Source organism: Mustelus asterias, chromosome 9 (genome assembly GCF_964213995.1).
Source record: "Mustelus asterias chromosome 9, sMusAst1.hap1.1, whole genome shotgun sequence".
NCBI lineage: Eukaryota > Metazoa > Chordata > Chondrichthyes > Carcharhiniformes > Triakidae > Mustelus > Mustelus asterias.
In genome coordinates, this window is record NC_135809.1 from 43,553,588 (window position 1) to 43,568,567 (window position 14,980).

Genomic DNA, 14,980 nt, shown 5'->3' on the forward strand with positions numbered 1-14,980 from the left:
GTTTCGATCGCCTCAGGGGGTCGGAGAGGAATTTCCCAGATTTTTTGTTTCCCCATATTGGCCCTGGGGTTTTTCACTCTGGGTTTTCGCCTCTCCCTGGGGATCACATGGTCTGGAATAGGGGGGTGGGGGTGAGTTAATAGGTTGTAATGAACAAAGCATCGTAGCTGTGAGGGACAGCTCGGTGGATAGGATATTGGTATGTAGATAGGCTGGAAAATTGGGCGGGGATCCTGGATTCAGGATTCAATCCTGGACCGGGGAGCGGCACGGGCTTGGAGGGCCGAAGGGCCTGCTCCTGTGCTGTATTGTTCTTTGTTCTTTGTTCTTTGTTCTCTACACTGCTAATCTCATTACTGAGACTCCGATCCTGTGGAATAACTTTGGAAATGCTTTTAACTCCTGCTGACACATCCATGATAGTAGCGTCCAGTCTGTTGTCAGCGCTGCTGGATCATCCACCCGTATAGATGATGCTGTTGAAGTCACTTCCCATAATGACCAGCCTGGAAGGTGATAGCAGCAATGAAAGCTGCTGAAGGATAGCCAGCCACTCGCTAGAGTGGGGCCTACACATTAATTTACCCAAGTGGAGCATTCTTGTATGTCCGTCTACAATGACGAGGCACCCGTCCACCATCTTCTTAACTTCAGAGATGGCGAAATTGCCTCCCCCGGTTGCCACACCCAGGCTGTTGGAACGTGAGTCATTTCTTCCCGATCCAATTGATTGTTCCTGGGACCACTAAAAGCTGAGGTGTGGTATCACACACTCCTGCAGAAACAGCAGGTCAGCTTTAACCTTGACAAGGTAATCCAAGGTGGCAACACAGCGCATAGTGGTATTAACACTACGCACATTAATGGAAGCAATCTTTATCCCTATTTTAACATGTTTTGTCACTTACCAGACCTATTTTCTTTGATAGTTCCAATCCTTTGATTCGTTCCTGCATGCCCATAACATTTGTAAATTGTTTCACTTTGGATGTCCTCATTGTAACAGATTTGTATTGTACCTCCTGGAAAACACAGTTCAAAACTTGTTTCCATTTTTTCTAGAGTCAGATGAATAATTTGTTAACAAACTTTGCATTTTATAATTAAGTTTAAATGACTTAAAGAAAAAAGATTTGTATTTTATTGTGCTTTTCATGACAACTGGGCATCTCGAGTGCTTTCCAGCCAATGCAAGATGACACCTCTGACTGTGCAGCACTCTCTCAGTACTGCACTGACTGTCAGCCTAGATTTTTGTGCTCAACTTCTGGACTGGTTCTTGAACCCACAATGTAAGGGGGAAGAGTGCTACCGAGTGAGCCACTGGTGAGTTTATATCTAAGTTACAAGTAGTGAGCTTTACAAGGAAGAGCACATACAGAAAAGTTTACAGATCCTTTGTTTCCATTGGGTAACTGTGTTAAAAAAATGCAGGATTGGTAGTTTTCCCCAGTGTGAAATATATTTTCTATGAAGTATGACTGGAAATTGTGAAAAATAACACTTTCTTGTTCCCACCATTTTCCCACTAGCAAAAGAAATCAGTTGAATAATTTGAGATATGATGAGAATGATGATGAGGATTAATTTTGAGATGGGCTTTAGAAGGCCCACACAGGAACTCCAGCAGCTCTCAGGTGGCATAGACTGTGATGGGCCCACTGAGAGCAAATGGAGAGAATTCTCAGGGTATCCCTTATTATGTACCAAAGTTGTCAGTAGATTTTGGAATACACAGAGAAGACATTATCCAGAGTATGCAGTTCATCATCATGTTTTACAAAGTGTGCTTTCCTGTTCCAGTAAAAAAAAATCTTCACTTTATAGTATCTGAAAATATTTAGATGACTATTATGACACCTATGGACATTCAAACAAGCTGGTGCTTTCTTAGGCATTTAATTTGTTCCTGATGCTGTGATAGAAATGGGGAACAGGTGATAATAGGCAATTGTTGAGTCATTCTTGTTGCATCAGCCTACCTCTTTTACTTTTTACTGGAATTGAAAACAGTTTTGAGAGTCAGGAGATGATTGACATAATGTTACTGATAAGCCAAGATAGATTATGTTTGAAGCATTCTTGTAATTTTGAAGTTAGTCTCTCTTAATGCCTGGAGTTTCTTTATATTGGAACAGGTTTGGTCTATCAACTGTTTCAAAGTCATCATTGTCATTGTGCGTGATTTGTCAGTGCTGCTATTCAATGATCTCATCTGCATTGTACATCACCTCCATTGTAAAGTTGTTTGGCAAATAGCTTCAGTCTTAAGCATGGCTTATAAGAGTGCTACGCAATGATTCTCATTGTCGGTATTTGGTATTTCCCAAGCTGACTAATTTGTATTTTTTTCTCAAAGTAGTAGTTGTTCTCATTTTAGCTGAATGTGTTAAGAGGAGGAGAGGTAGCAAGCTAGAGGGTGGGGGATCAGGAGAAGTACAAGTTGGTGATGAGGAATGCGATGAGGAGGAGTTAAATAGAAAGAGACAGCATTTTTATTTTTAATTTATTTATTTTTAAGTTATTTTATTTCCAAATCTAGGAATTTAGCAATGTAAAGCATTTCATTCTACAGGGTATAATGGTTTAATATTTTCTTCCAATAAGAAAGGTCCAACAGAACCAAACTTACAGACTTTACATTGGTTATAATGGATCAGGAAGATCAGGTGAGACAGGCACAGAAGAAATTTGGCACAGGCAAGTGGGTACAGAGTAGTAATCTGATGTTGATTGCCACTCTGAGGAAGTTATGGCCCATAATATTTGGTTCATCATTTGCCTCTATATTTTTAATATTCATTTGTGGGACATGGGCGTCGCTGACTGGCCAGCATTTATTGTCCATCCCTAGTTGCCCTTGAGAAGGTGCTGGTGAGTTGTCTTCTTGAATCGCTGCAGTCCATGTTCTGTAGGTTGACCCACAATGCCGCACCAAAGACTGCTACATAAGATAAAGGTGCACAGTGTTACCGGTAACGTATTAGCATGGATAGAGGATTGGTTAACTAACAGAAAGCAAAGAGTGGGGGTAAATGGGTGTTTTTCTGGTTGGCGATCAGTGACTAGTGGTGTGTCTCAGGGATCAGTCTTGGGACCGCAATTGTTTATGATTTACATAGATGATTTGGAGTTGCGGACCAAGTGTAGTGTGTCAAAATTCGCAGATGACACTAAGATGGGTGGAAGAGCAAAGTGTGCAGAGGACGCTGAAAGTCTGCAAAGGGATATAGATAATTTAAGTGAGTGGGCGAGGGTCTGGCAGATGGAGTACAATGGTGGTAAATGTGAGGTCATCCATTTTGGTAGAAATAACAGCAAAATGGACTATTATTTAAATGGTAAAAAATTGCAGCATGCTGCTGGGCAGAGGGACCTGGGTGTCCTTGTGCAGGAATCTCAAGGAGTTGGTTTGCAGGTGCAGCAGGTAATTAAGAAGGCAAATGGAATTTTGTCCTTTATTGCTAGAGGGATGGAGTTTAAAAACAGGGAGATTATGTCGCAGTTGTATAAGGTGCTTGTGAGGCCACACCTGGAGTACTGTGTACAGTTTTGGTCTCCTTACTTGAGAAAGGATATACTGGCACTGGAGGGGGTGCAGAGGAGATTCACTAGATTGATTCCAGAATTGAGAGGGTTGGCTTATGAGAAGAGACTGGGACTATACTCATTGTAATTCAGAAGAATGAGGGGAGATCTTATAGAAACATATAAGATTATGAAGGGAATAGATAATATAGAAGCAGGGAAGTTGTTTCCACTGGCGGTTGAAACTAGAACTAGGGGGCATGGTCTCAAAATAAGGGGAAGCAGATTTAGGACTGAGTTGAGGAGGAACTTCTTCACACAAAGGGTTGTGAAACTGTGGAATTCCCTGCCCAGTGAAGCAGTTGAGGCTACCTCATTGAATGTTTTTAAGGCAAGGATAGATAAATTTTTGAACAGTAAAGGAATTAAGGGTTATGGTGAGCAGGCGGGTAAGTGGAGCTGAATCCATAAAAAGATCAGCCATGATTTTATTGAATGGTGGAGCAGGCTCGAGGGATCAGCTGGCCTACTCCTGCTCCTAGTTCTTATGTTCTTATGCCGTTAGGGAGGGAATTTCAGGATTTTGACGAAGGAACGGCGATATATTTCCAAGGCAGGATGGTGAGTGGCTTGGAGGGGAACTTGCAGGTGGTGGTGTTCCCATGTATTTGTTGCCCTTGTCCTTCTAGATGGAAGTAGTCGTGGGTTTGGAAGGTGCTGTCTAAGGATTTTTGGTGAATTGCTGCAGTGCATCTTGTAGATAGTACACACTGCTGCTACTGAGCATCGGTGGTGGAGAGATTGAATGTAGATGTGGTGCCAACCAAGCGAGCTGCCTTGACCTGGATGGTGTCAAGCTTCTTGAGTGTTGTTGGAGCTGCACCCATCCAGGCAAGTGGAGAGTATTCCATCACACTCCTGACTTGTGCCTTGTAGATGGTGGATATGCTTTGGGGAGTCAGGAGGTGAGTTACTTGCTGCAGTATTCCTAGCCTCTGACCTGCTCTTGTAGCCACTGTGTTTATGTGGTGAGTCCAGTTGAGTTTCTGGTCAATGGTAAGCCCAAGGATGTTGACAGTGGGGGATTCAGTGATGGTTACACCATTGAATGTCAAAGGACGGTCATTAGAGTATCTCTTATTGGTGATGTCATTGCCTAGCATATGTGTGGTGCGAATGTTAGTTGCCATTTGTCAACCCAAGCCTGGATATTGTCCATATCTTGTTGCATTTGAACATGGACTGATTCAGTATCTGAGGAGTCGCGAATGATGCTGAACATTGTGCAATCATCGGCGAATATCCCCACTTCTGACCTTATGACAGAGAGAAGGTCATTGATGAAGCAGCTTAAGATTGTTGGGGCTAGGACACTACCCTGAGGGACTCCTGTAGAGATGTCCTGGAGCTGAGGTGACTGACCCTCCACAACCATCTTCCTATGTACCAGGCGTGACTCCAACCAGCGGAGAGTTTGCCCCCTGATACCCATTGATTCCAGTTTCGCTCGGGCTTCTTGATGCCACACTCGGTCGAATGCGGCCTTGATGTCAAGGGCTGTCACTCCCACCCCACCTCTGAAATTCAGCTGTTTGAACATGGCTGTAACAAGGTCAGGAGCTGAGTAACCCTGGCGAAACCCAAACTGGGTGTCACTGAGCAGGTTATTGCTGAGCAGATGCTGCTTGATAGCACTGTTGATGACCCCCTTCCACCACTTTACTGATGATCGAGAGTAGACTGGTTGGGCGGTAATTGGCCTGGTTGGATTTGTCTTGCTTTTTGTGTACAAGACATACCTGGGCAATTTTCCCACATTGTTGGGTAGATGCCAGTGTTGTAACTGTACAGGAAGAGTTTGGCTAGGGGAGCGGCAAGTTCTGGAGCACAAGTCTTCAGTACTATTGCAAGAATGTTATCAGGGCCCATTGCCTTTGCAGTATGCAGAGCCTTCAAACGTTTCTTGATATTACGTGGAGTAAATCGAATTGGCTGGAGACTGGCATCTGAGATGCTGGGGACCACTGGAGAAGGCCGAGATGGATCATCCACTCGGCATTTCTGGCTGAAGATTGTTGCGAATACTTCAGCCTTATCTTTTGTACTGATGTGTTGGGCTCCTCCATCATTGAGGATGGGGATATTTGTGGAGCTTCCTCCTCCAGTGAGTTGTTTAATTGTCCACCACCATTCACGACTGGATGTGGAAGGATTGTAGAGCTTAGATCTGATCCGTTGGTTGTGGGATCACTTAGCTCTGTCTATCATTTGCTGTTTTTGACGTTTGGCATACAAGTAGTCCTGTTTGGTAGCTTCACCAGGTTGACATCTTATTTTTAGGTATGCTTGGTGCTGCTGCTGGCATACCCTCCTGCACTCTCCACTGAACCAGAGTTGATCCCCTGGCTCGATGGTAATGATTGAGTGGAGGATATGCCGGGCCATGAGGTTGCCGATTGTGCTGGAGTACAGTTCCGCTGCTGTTGATGGCCCACTGCGCCTCATGGATGCCCAGTCTTGAGTTGCTAGATTGGTTCGAAGTCTGTCCCATTTAGCACGGTGGAGGTTATTCTCAGTGTGAAGGCGGGACTTTGTCCCCACAAGGTCTGTGGGGTGGTCACTTTTACCGATACTATCATGAACAGATGCATCTGCAGCTGGCAGATTGGTAAGGATGAGGTCAAGTATGTTATTTCCTCTTGTTGATTCCTTCACCACCTGTTGTAGACCCAGTCGCACAGTTATATCCTTTAGGACCCGACCAGCTCGATCAGCAGTGCTGCTGCCGAGCCACTCTTGATGGTGGACATTGAAATCCCCCATCCAGAGTACATTTTGCGCCCTTGCCACCCTCAGTGCTTCCTCCAAGTGTTGTTCAACATGGAGGAGTACTGATTCATCAGCTGAAGGAGGACCGTACATGATAACCAGTAAGAGGTTTCCTTGCTCATGTTTAACCTGAAGCCATGAGACTTCATGGGGTCCGGAGTCGATGTTAAGAACTCCCAGGGCAACTCCCTCCCGACTGTATACCATTGTGCCACCACCTCTGCTGGGTCTGTCCTGCTGGTGGGACAGAACATATCCAGGGATGGTAATGGTGGTGTCTAGGGTGTTATCTGTAAGGTATGATTCCGTGAGAATGACTATGTCAGGCTGTTGCTTGACTAGTCTGTGAGACAGCTCTCCCAATTTTGGCACTCGCCCCCAGATGTTAGTAAGGAGGACTTTGTAGTGTTGACAGGGCTGTTTGTTTTGCTGTTGTCTTTTCCGGCACCTAGGTTGATGCCAGGTGGTCCGTCCGGTTTCATTTCTTTGTTGAGACTGTAGCAATTGTTACAACTGAGTGGCTTGCTAGGCCAGTTCAGAGGGCAGTTGAGAGTCAACCACATTGCTGTGGCTCTGGAGTCACATCTAGGCCAGAACAGGTAAGGACGTCAGATTTCCTTCCCTAAGGGACATTAGTGAACCAGATGGATTTTTCCGACAATCGACATTGGTTTCACGGTCATCATTAGACTCTTAATTCCAGATTTTTAAAATTGAATTCAAATTCCACCATCTGCCGTGGCGGGATTCGAACCCAGGTCCCCAGAACATTATCTGGGTTTCTGAATTAATAGGCGAGTGATAATACCAGGAGGCCATTGCCCCCCCCGACTCAGACTGGACAAGTTCCAGGCAGCACAGTGATAAGCAGGGCCCAATATCAAAGTGTAAAAGAATCAGAGCAAATGAGGGCACGTCCCCCTTTTTATAGAACTAGCTGCTATAAAGCAGGTAAGTTTATAGGTCTTATTGAAAATGACAGACCACAGAGAAGGTAAGTGGATGGGTTTTGAGGGTGAGGGTATTGGACATTGGAAGGTGGGGCACTCGGACATCGGGGTGAGTTAGACATTGGGGGAAAGAGGGGAGAGTTTCATGTCAGAGGGAGCTGGTGAGTTGGAGAGAATCAGAGGGGGAGGACAAAGTCTGGTGTGGAGGTGTTGGACGTTGGGTGGCTTGGGGGATTGGACTTTGGGATGGGGGTCGGATGTCAGGGGTTTCAGGGCTGGTGGCATTTGGTGTATATTTGAAATTACTTGAGGCATTCATTATTTGTTCAGTTACCTAAGAAGCCTAAAGCAATGGAGTGCAATAATTTTAGAATGATAAACCTAATGAGCCATCTCATTGAAGTGCTCTTGAAAAACATTATAGAAATAAATAATTAATTTGAAGCAAAAATTGGTAAAATGTAGTCTCCATTTAGCCCTGGAGTAGGATCAAGAGAGGGAATATTTATCATAAGAACAATCTTTGATAGCTGCTTAAAAATAAACAAGAACATTTGCATTTACTTTGTGGGCTATGAAAAAGCATTTGATCATATTTATCCCCAAAATGTTAATAGTCGTGTTGCTGAAATGTGATATTGACAGTAAAGATTTGAATTTGCCCAGAGCCTATGAGAATCAGGTTAGATACTCGAGTGAAGGTAGGAGTGCAGCAAAATTATTTGATCTGTGCACAGAACAAATATTTAGACAGTGGGATCTTCTTCATGGATAAAAATTGGAGGCAAGAACATAATAAACTTGGAGTCCCCTGATGACACAGCGCTACTTGCAAAATCAGAAGAGGCTTTACAAAATATTGTAGATCAAATAAAATCTACCAGTTTAGAATATGGATTGAGTCGGCACACCAAAAAGACAAAAATAATGGTCATCAGAAGGCATGTATTAGAAAAAACTAGAGTGAAGATTGAAATAGCTGGTGTCATGCTGGAATAAGTAAGTAAGTTTGTATATTTAGGACAATTGATAACAAGATGGTAGATGCAATGCTGAAGTCAGAAAGATAGAGACAGCCAGAAGTAATTTCTTGGAGGTGAAAGATGTGTAAACAACAAGAAAGCTCAAACTTGAAACAAGGAAAAAATTCATAAGGTACAGTATTCTATCTACTTTCCTGTATGCCTCAATAACCTGGGCAATAAAGGGTGCATGGAAGAAAACAGGCCTTTGAAATGTGGATGTTAAGACTTAAGATGCTTAAAATTCCATATACAGACCATAAGACAAATGAAGAGGGACTTGAAGTCACAAGAGCAGAAAGAACTCTAAAAAGTGACGTCCAGAAAAAAAAAGTCAATATTTTGACCATTTGATCAGAGCTGAAAAGCTACAGAGAATTCCTTGTCTAGAAGGGTTGAATGAGGTGTAGTCAGATGACAAACATCACAGAGGTTACAGACAGACTGCAGTGGTTGTGTGAGGATGGTGTGAGACAGACAAGCTTAACATTCTATGGTGGCAGATCTCCCTACAAGTAGGACAGCAGGACCAGAGGAAGTGTAAGTGGGAATAGCTTAATCATTACCAACAGCTACTGTCTTAAAAATGGGAGTGTTGGTTATAACTTGAAATAGTTGCACCGAGTATTGATTCTGGATGGCTGTAAAGTATCTAATCGTAAGATGAGGTTCCGATACTGTCAAATCTGCTGAGTATTTCCAGCATTTTCTGTTTTTATTTCATATTTTCAGCCTTCACATTATTTTGCTTTTGACAGAGAAATCAATGAGGAAGTGGGGCAGAAAGATTAAAATGATAGGCAATTGGAAGCTCAAGAGTTTGCTGTGGAGACGTGATTTAATTTGCATTTGGTTTCCTTGTTGTAGGGGAGACCACATAATTGAGCAATGCATTAGCAAATTCAGTATACTAAATAGAAAGAAGTACAAGTGAATGGTATTTTTAGTTGCACCCGATTGGTTTGCTTATTGATATTGCATTTATCTACGCACTTGAATTCCCTGTAACATTTGAGATGTCGGATGGACCTTAGTATTTTGTACCAAATGCATTCATTATCTAGATATGGCTCTAATGCATTGACTGTTATATACATACTGTTCTGTTTTAAAGTGTCCAAATCATCTTTTCATTTCTGGTTATGTCAGAGGAAAAAGCCATTAGCCCATATATGGTTGCCTTCTTCCTTGAGCAATTTCATCCCAGATAACCAATCCTACTTTTCCTCCAAAACTTGAAAGAACTCAAAAAAAAACATGCCTTCATATCTCAATATTCACAGCTTCGATGAAAGATTTTGGGTGCAGGAATGGGTGGGGTGCATCAGAACTGGGCTTTAGTAGTTCAAATCAGATCTAACTAAAATCCAGGAGAATCTTATGATCAAACCTACAGTTTTATAATGTACAGTGTTGTGCAACATAGCTCAGGATATTATTTGTCTTGGCCTCAGCCTTGTGAAAATACAACAACAACGACTTGTCTTTACTTAGTGTTTTTAAAGTAATAAAACATCCCAAGGAGCTTCAGAAGTGCTTTATAAAGCAAGATTTGAAAGCAAGCCACATAAGGTGATATTAGGGCACCTCAAAAACCTGGTCAAAGTGATAGGTTTAAGGATTGCATTAAATGAGAGGTAGAGAACCAGAGGGATATAAGGGAGGAAATACAGAGCTAGGGTCACCAATGATGGAGCAGTCAAAATCAGAGATGCCGAAGAGGCCAAAATCAGATGAGTACAAATATCTCGACTGGAGGAGATTATAGACTTAGGGAGGGGTGAGGTCATTCAGGAATTTGAAAAGGAGGTTGAGAATTTTAAAATGGAGGCAATGCTTAAAACTTCAGTTGAGACTTAAGTGATTTTTGATTATTCTTCCAATCTGTTATCCTCTTCCAAGATCCCATCTCTACTATTTAATTTGTCATCAGTAAACATGACTACTTTCTGCCAATGCCCTCCTATAATTCATTGAAAAGAAGGGCACCCATCACTGAACCTGGGCAAATGACCAGATGTTATTGAGACGGTGCACTTTTAAAAACAGCTTTTCTTTAAAGTCGTTGCACAAATTTGTCGCACTTCTTCCCATTTCACCCACACACATCAGAACTTAACACTCAAGTGACGCCTCATGTGGTACCTTTCTTTAACTCCAAGTATGAAAACACATATTGCTATGAAGAGAGGTTACATTCTGATAGTCTTTTCAAACATGACCCTCTGGATGTGCTCATAAGATTATGGGTGCTAACTCACCACCGTGCATTTACATGCAACGAGCAAAGGAGTCGTTAAGTTAATGGATAAGAGTTCTTTTGTAGTTCTTGCATGAATACTGGTTGCAATCTCTCCAAGTAGTAGCTCACAGCATCTAAATAGAAGCAGGAAAATTCTCTTCAGTGAAGCAGCAGAAATTGTGAACTTTCTACGTGTATTAAATCACAGCTTACATTAAGAAACTGTAACTGAATGTGCCCATGACTGGGGAAATAATTGTTTTTCTTCTGTTAGATTTATCTATTTTTTGTTGCTATGTTACAGAGCAGTTTAGATCATTAACAGAAATGGCAGCCAAGTTTTTTTGGCTTCTAAGTGCACACCCCCCTCCCCCCACTCTAAGCATGAGCAATTCGTTTCCATGGCATTTCATTGTGCAAAGTTAGAAAGTTGACTATATTGTTCCACAGATGGCTTCTAACTTGAATCAATTAAATTGAAACAATCATTTCTGCTTCTTTTGGTTTCTTGACATTTATCATCTACCCAGATATTTATATTAAAGATGGTATTTTGTGGAGAAAATCTTGGGATCTCCATTGGCCTTTCACACATGGCTGTTAAATGGCAAACTCATCCTTTCCTACCAAAGATCTATTGTAAAAAGAATATGATTTGTTTATTTTTGGATAAGAGCATTAAATGAAACTTAGATCTATATCCCGCCAGCCCCTGGCTCTTGTGTATTTATTGAGTTCTGTAGAGTGGAAACAAACAGGATCATGGCCTGGCTTGCAGTAACCGTGGAAACATTAGTAGCTTTTCATGAGGCTCATTATACAATGAGGTGCTCAAGTGTCAGAAGGATTAGGGATTTTCTTCAGCAATGTGCTTTATTTTCTCTCTGTCAGTGGGCAGATGAACAAGGGAGTAATGTGAACGTTAGGTTGAACTTCCTTTAATCTCTTGTAGCACTTATGTTTTGTTGTGCTCAAAGTGATCACGAAGTTTGAATTTAATACAGTGCATTAACAAGTAGCCTCATGTTTTATGCATGGCCTACTTTTTGACACACAGGTGCTTGAAGGAAAAAACTGATTAAGACAGTCAATGTTTTGGATGTCAAAATAAAATTAGCCAAAATAAAAGTTTCCTTTTGAACAAGTCTTAAAAGAGTTGGCAGCAAGTAACCAGACTTCTTCAGTTTCTGCACGTTTGTGCAATGAATTGCCATTCAGCTTGTGTGATTTCACATGTTTTTTCAGTGAATGTGTGGTCAATGAGGGAGAAAAATACACGGGAAATGTTCTGTAAATTCATGGATGCTACTTAATTGATGCTGCTTGTATTTGGTATTTTCAGTGTGGCTAATATTTGTAAAGAAATTGGTAAGGAGGCCATAGTATTCATGTTCAATATAAAGAGGTACAAACATTTTTGTTTAAGAAACACTAGTTATTTACTCGGTGGAGATCTTGTGGCACAGTGAGTAGCATCTCTGCCTCTGAGCCAGAAACTCTGGGCTTACGTCCCACTCTAGGATTTGATGGCCACAGAGGTTCCTTCGTAACATGACCAAGCAGGTTGATAATCAACATACCCTTCCAATACTCCTTTGGTAGTCGTGCTTGATGTGGATTGGCACCCCTCAAGCTATAGCTTTTGGCAACAAGCTAGCAACCTGTTGCAGGTAAAATTAACTGTGGAAATAGATGTGCTTCATCTCCCTAGGCATGGGAAGAGAATCAAAAATGAAGTTATTTACTCACTAGTATACTCCCTATCTGAGTTCAGGTGGAAATATGATAAAGGTGCCCAGCTCTCCACCCAGAATTTCTCAGACAAGAATCAGTCATTTTACATCTGTAAGATTCCATCTTTTTCTGTTTCAAACTCAGTTCTTGCTCCTGTTATTATTTATATCAGTTACAAGCTAGTTTCAACAATTGTCAGATGTAAGCATATCTCAACAACTACATATTTCTCACAAAAGAAAAGTGGAAAAGTTTGTGCTTTGAAACAATTTGTTCTGTGATATTAGGTAAGTTTACATCCTGTACCTGTACATTAACCTTCTGAGGACTGACAAAGCAGGTAGACACAATGCTTTTATTGCAGTTAACTACTTCACAACTTAAGTTGTCCAACTAAAATAAAAAATATCGTTATTGAACCTTAATTACCTGTAAATTGCTATAATGTTCCAATGGTCAGAAGAACAGTTGGAAAGCTCCAGGTTTCTGTTTTATAGTAGAAGAAAAATTATGCAGCAGCACTCTGCAAAAGTCAGCAGAAAACTCTGTGTTCAATTTTTTAAGCCAATATACTTGTGTGACTCTTCAGAAAGTTTAATAAAGGTGGCTAGATCAAGGTAAAAACCTTTTGAGGAAAGATTCAGACCATCATTAGGGGTGAGTGTGGCCCAATCCCATTTAAGCTGGTGCAGCCTTCTCCCAGCATTGAGTAAACAGTCTCAGGATTTCAAAAGCTCACTATATGATTCAATCACCAGAAAATTTTATGCTCGGTATCGGCTTTCCGCCGCAGTTTAGTCTGAGATCAAACAATGCATCCTGCTTTTTAAAAATTCTTTTATGAGATGTGGGTGTCACTGGCAAAGCCAGCATTTGTAGCCAACTCTAATTTCCCTTGAACTGAGTGTCTTGCTAGGCCACTTCTCTTTCATTACTATGGATCTGGAAGTCACATGTAGAGCAGGTAAGGATGATAAATTTCCTTCCCAAAGGACATTGGTGAATCTGATTGGTTCTTATGACAATTGATAATAGTGTCATGGTCACCATTAGTGAGACTAACTTTCAATTTTATTAATTGAGTTTCAGTTCTACCAGCTGCCACTGTGGGATCTGAATCCACATCTCCAGAGCATTAGCGTGGCCTTCTGGATTACTAGTCCAGTGGTATTACTGCTACGAGATTGTCCCCCACAGCATAAATTAAAATTAATCCAAGACTCTTGAAAGATGTATTTTCCATGCCCCACTAATAAGTGACTGTCGATGGTGACCCTTGGATCTATACAATAGGCCATTGAAGTCTGTTGAATCAATTTCAGCCTTGCTATAAGCATGACTAAAATAAATGTAGTTGTCATCAAATAGGGAATCGAAGAATAAGGAGGGAGAATCAAAAGTAATTCATTGTATTCCAGAACATCGAAGTACTCCTGATCTCTGTTACATGCAAATTGAACAATTGTATTTTTTTTAAAAATTGCATTATGTTGGAATACCATTGGAAAACTTTGAATCTAGTCTATTAGGGAGTGCATGACTATCATAGCTTCGCCACCATTAATCAAAATTACTTTGACAGACCAACTGTGGAGGTAACGCTATATTAATCAAATATTCTGTGCAATCTATCAAGATGTTGATGTAAGTCACATTCCTTAACTCCATGCACCATAGTTGTGAGCCAGTGGGCAGTTTTTACGATCCGAATCCTCACAGAACAGAATATGAAGAATCAAGAAGTGATATCCCAGATGGCACATCAGGGTGTAGCAGACAGTGCCATGCTAAACAACATGGGATTACAAGTCGAAGAGCGAGATGGAAAACTTTATGTGAAGACACAGAGCAAGAGCTCAACTTCACCGTGAGAAAGGTGCAGAAAACATTGCCGCAATATGGATTTGTCAATCTGTTTTACCAATCATTTATCACACCAAGAAAAAAATAAGACTGACACGACCAAAGAGGAGCAACGATGGAAAATGGATCTATGTTTAAAGCACAAAGCATTATTTTATCCTTCAGATTGTCATCGGTCTGGAGTGGTATTGAGAGTTTCACGGCACTGTGACATGCAGGGTGAAGACTGACTAACAAGAATATTAACTGGACAAGAGAATGGTCACCACTAAGAGTATTCAAGATTGAAATCTGACTATAGAATAAATCACTGTAAATTATACATCGCAGTGCCAAATGTTGACATATTAAACGTGGACTTGGTGGGGAAGCATAAAACCAACATGAACACCTGAACAATATCTTACAGATTTCAAATAGGAATTAAAGTGCTGAATGTTGGAAAACTGAATGATGGAAATTATTTAATATGCATTCTATTTGCAGGGAAATGTTAGCATTTGTTAAATCCACGCAAAATGTGTAGCCAGTAAAGATTATGCTGATGATTCAAAGAATTAAAGGCTACATCCAGTTATACAGACTCTTTTTATAATTAGTTATTGTGTTTATTTATGAGCAGATGTCAGTTGTGTACTTATTATTTAACACAAAAACAGCCACTCAGAAATAGTTAAAAAGAATGTCTTTCAGCTTTTTCTTTTCCTCTTTGTTTACATTTGTGTTGATAACTGTTGTGCTTCGTGAAGTGCATGCAACAGCCTAATGAAATATATTCTTATTGAATCCCATGTTTTAAACACCAAAAGCAG

The 14,980-nt window shown here is 41.1% G+C and overlaps 1 protein-coding gene across 2 annotated transcripts in view; it reads left to right on the plus strand.

Moving 5' to 3' along the window:
* Positions 1–14,758, plus strand: part of atxn10 (ataxin 10) — a 228,157-nt gene extending 213,399 nt beyond the window's left edge. For both annotated transcript variants that reach the window (XM_078220094.1, XM_078220095.1), the window contains one exon: positions 13,983–14,758. In XM_078220094.1, coding sequence (XP_078076220.1) covers positions 13,983–14,176 — 194 coding nt within the window. In that variant the 3' untranslated portion in view covers positions 14,177–14,758. The remainder of the gene's footprint in view (positions 1–13,982) is intronic.
* Positions 14,759–14,980: the final 222 nt, after the last annotated feature.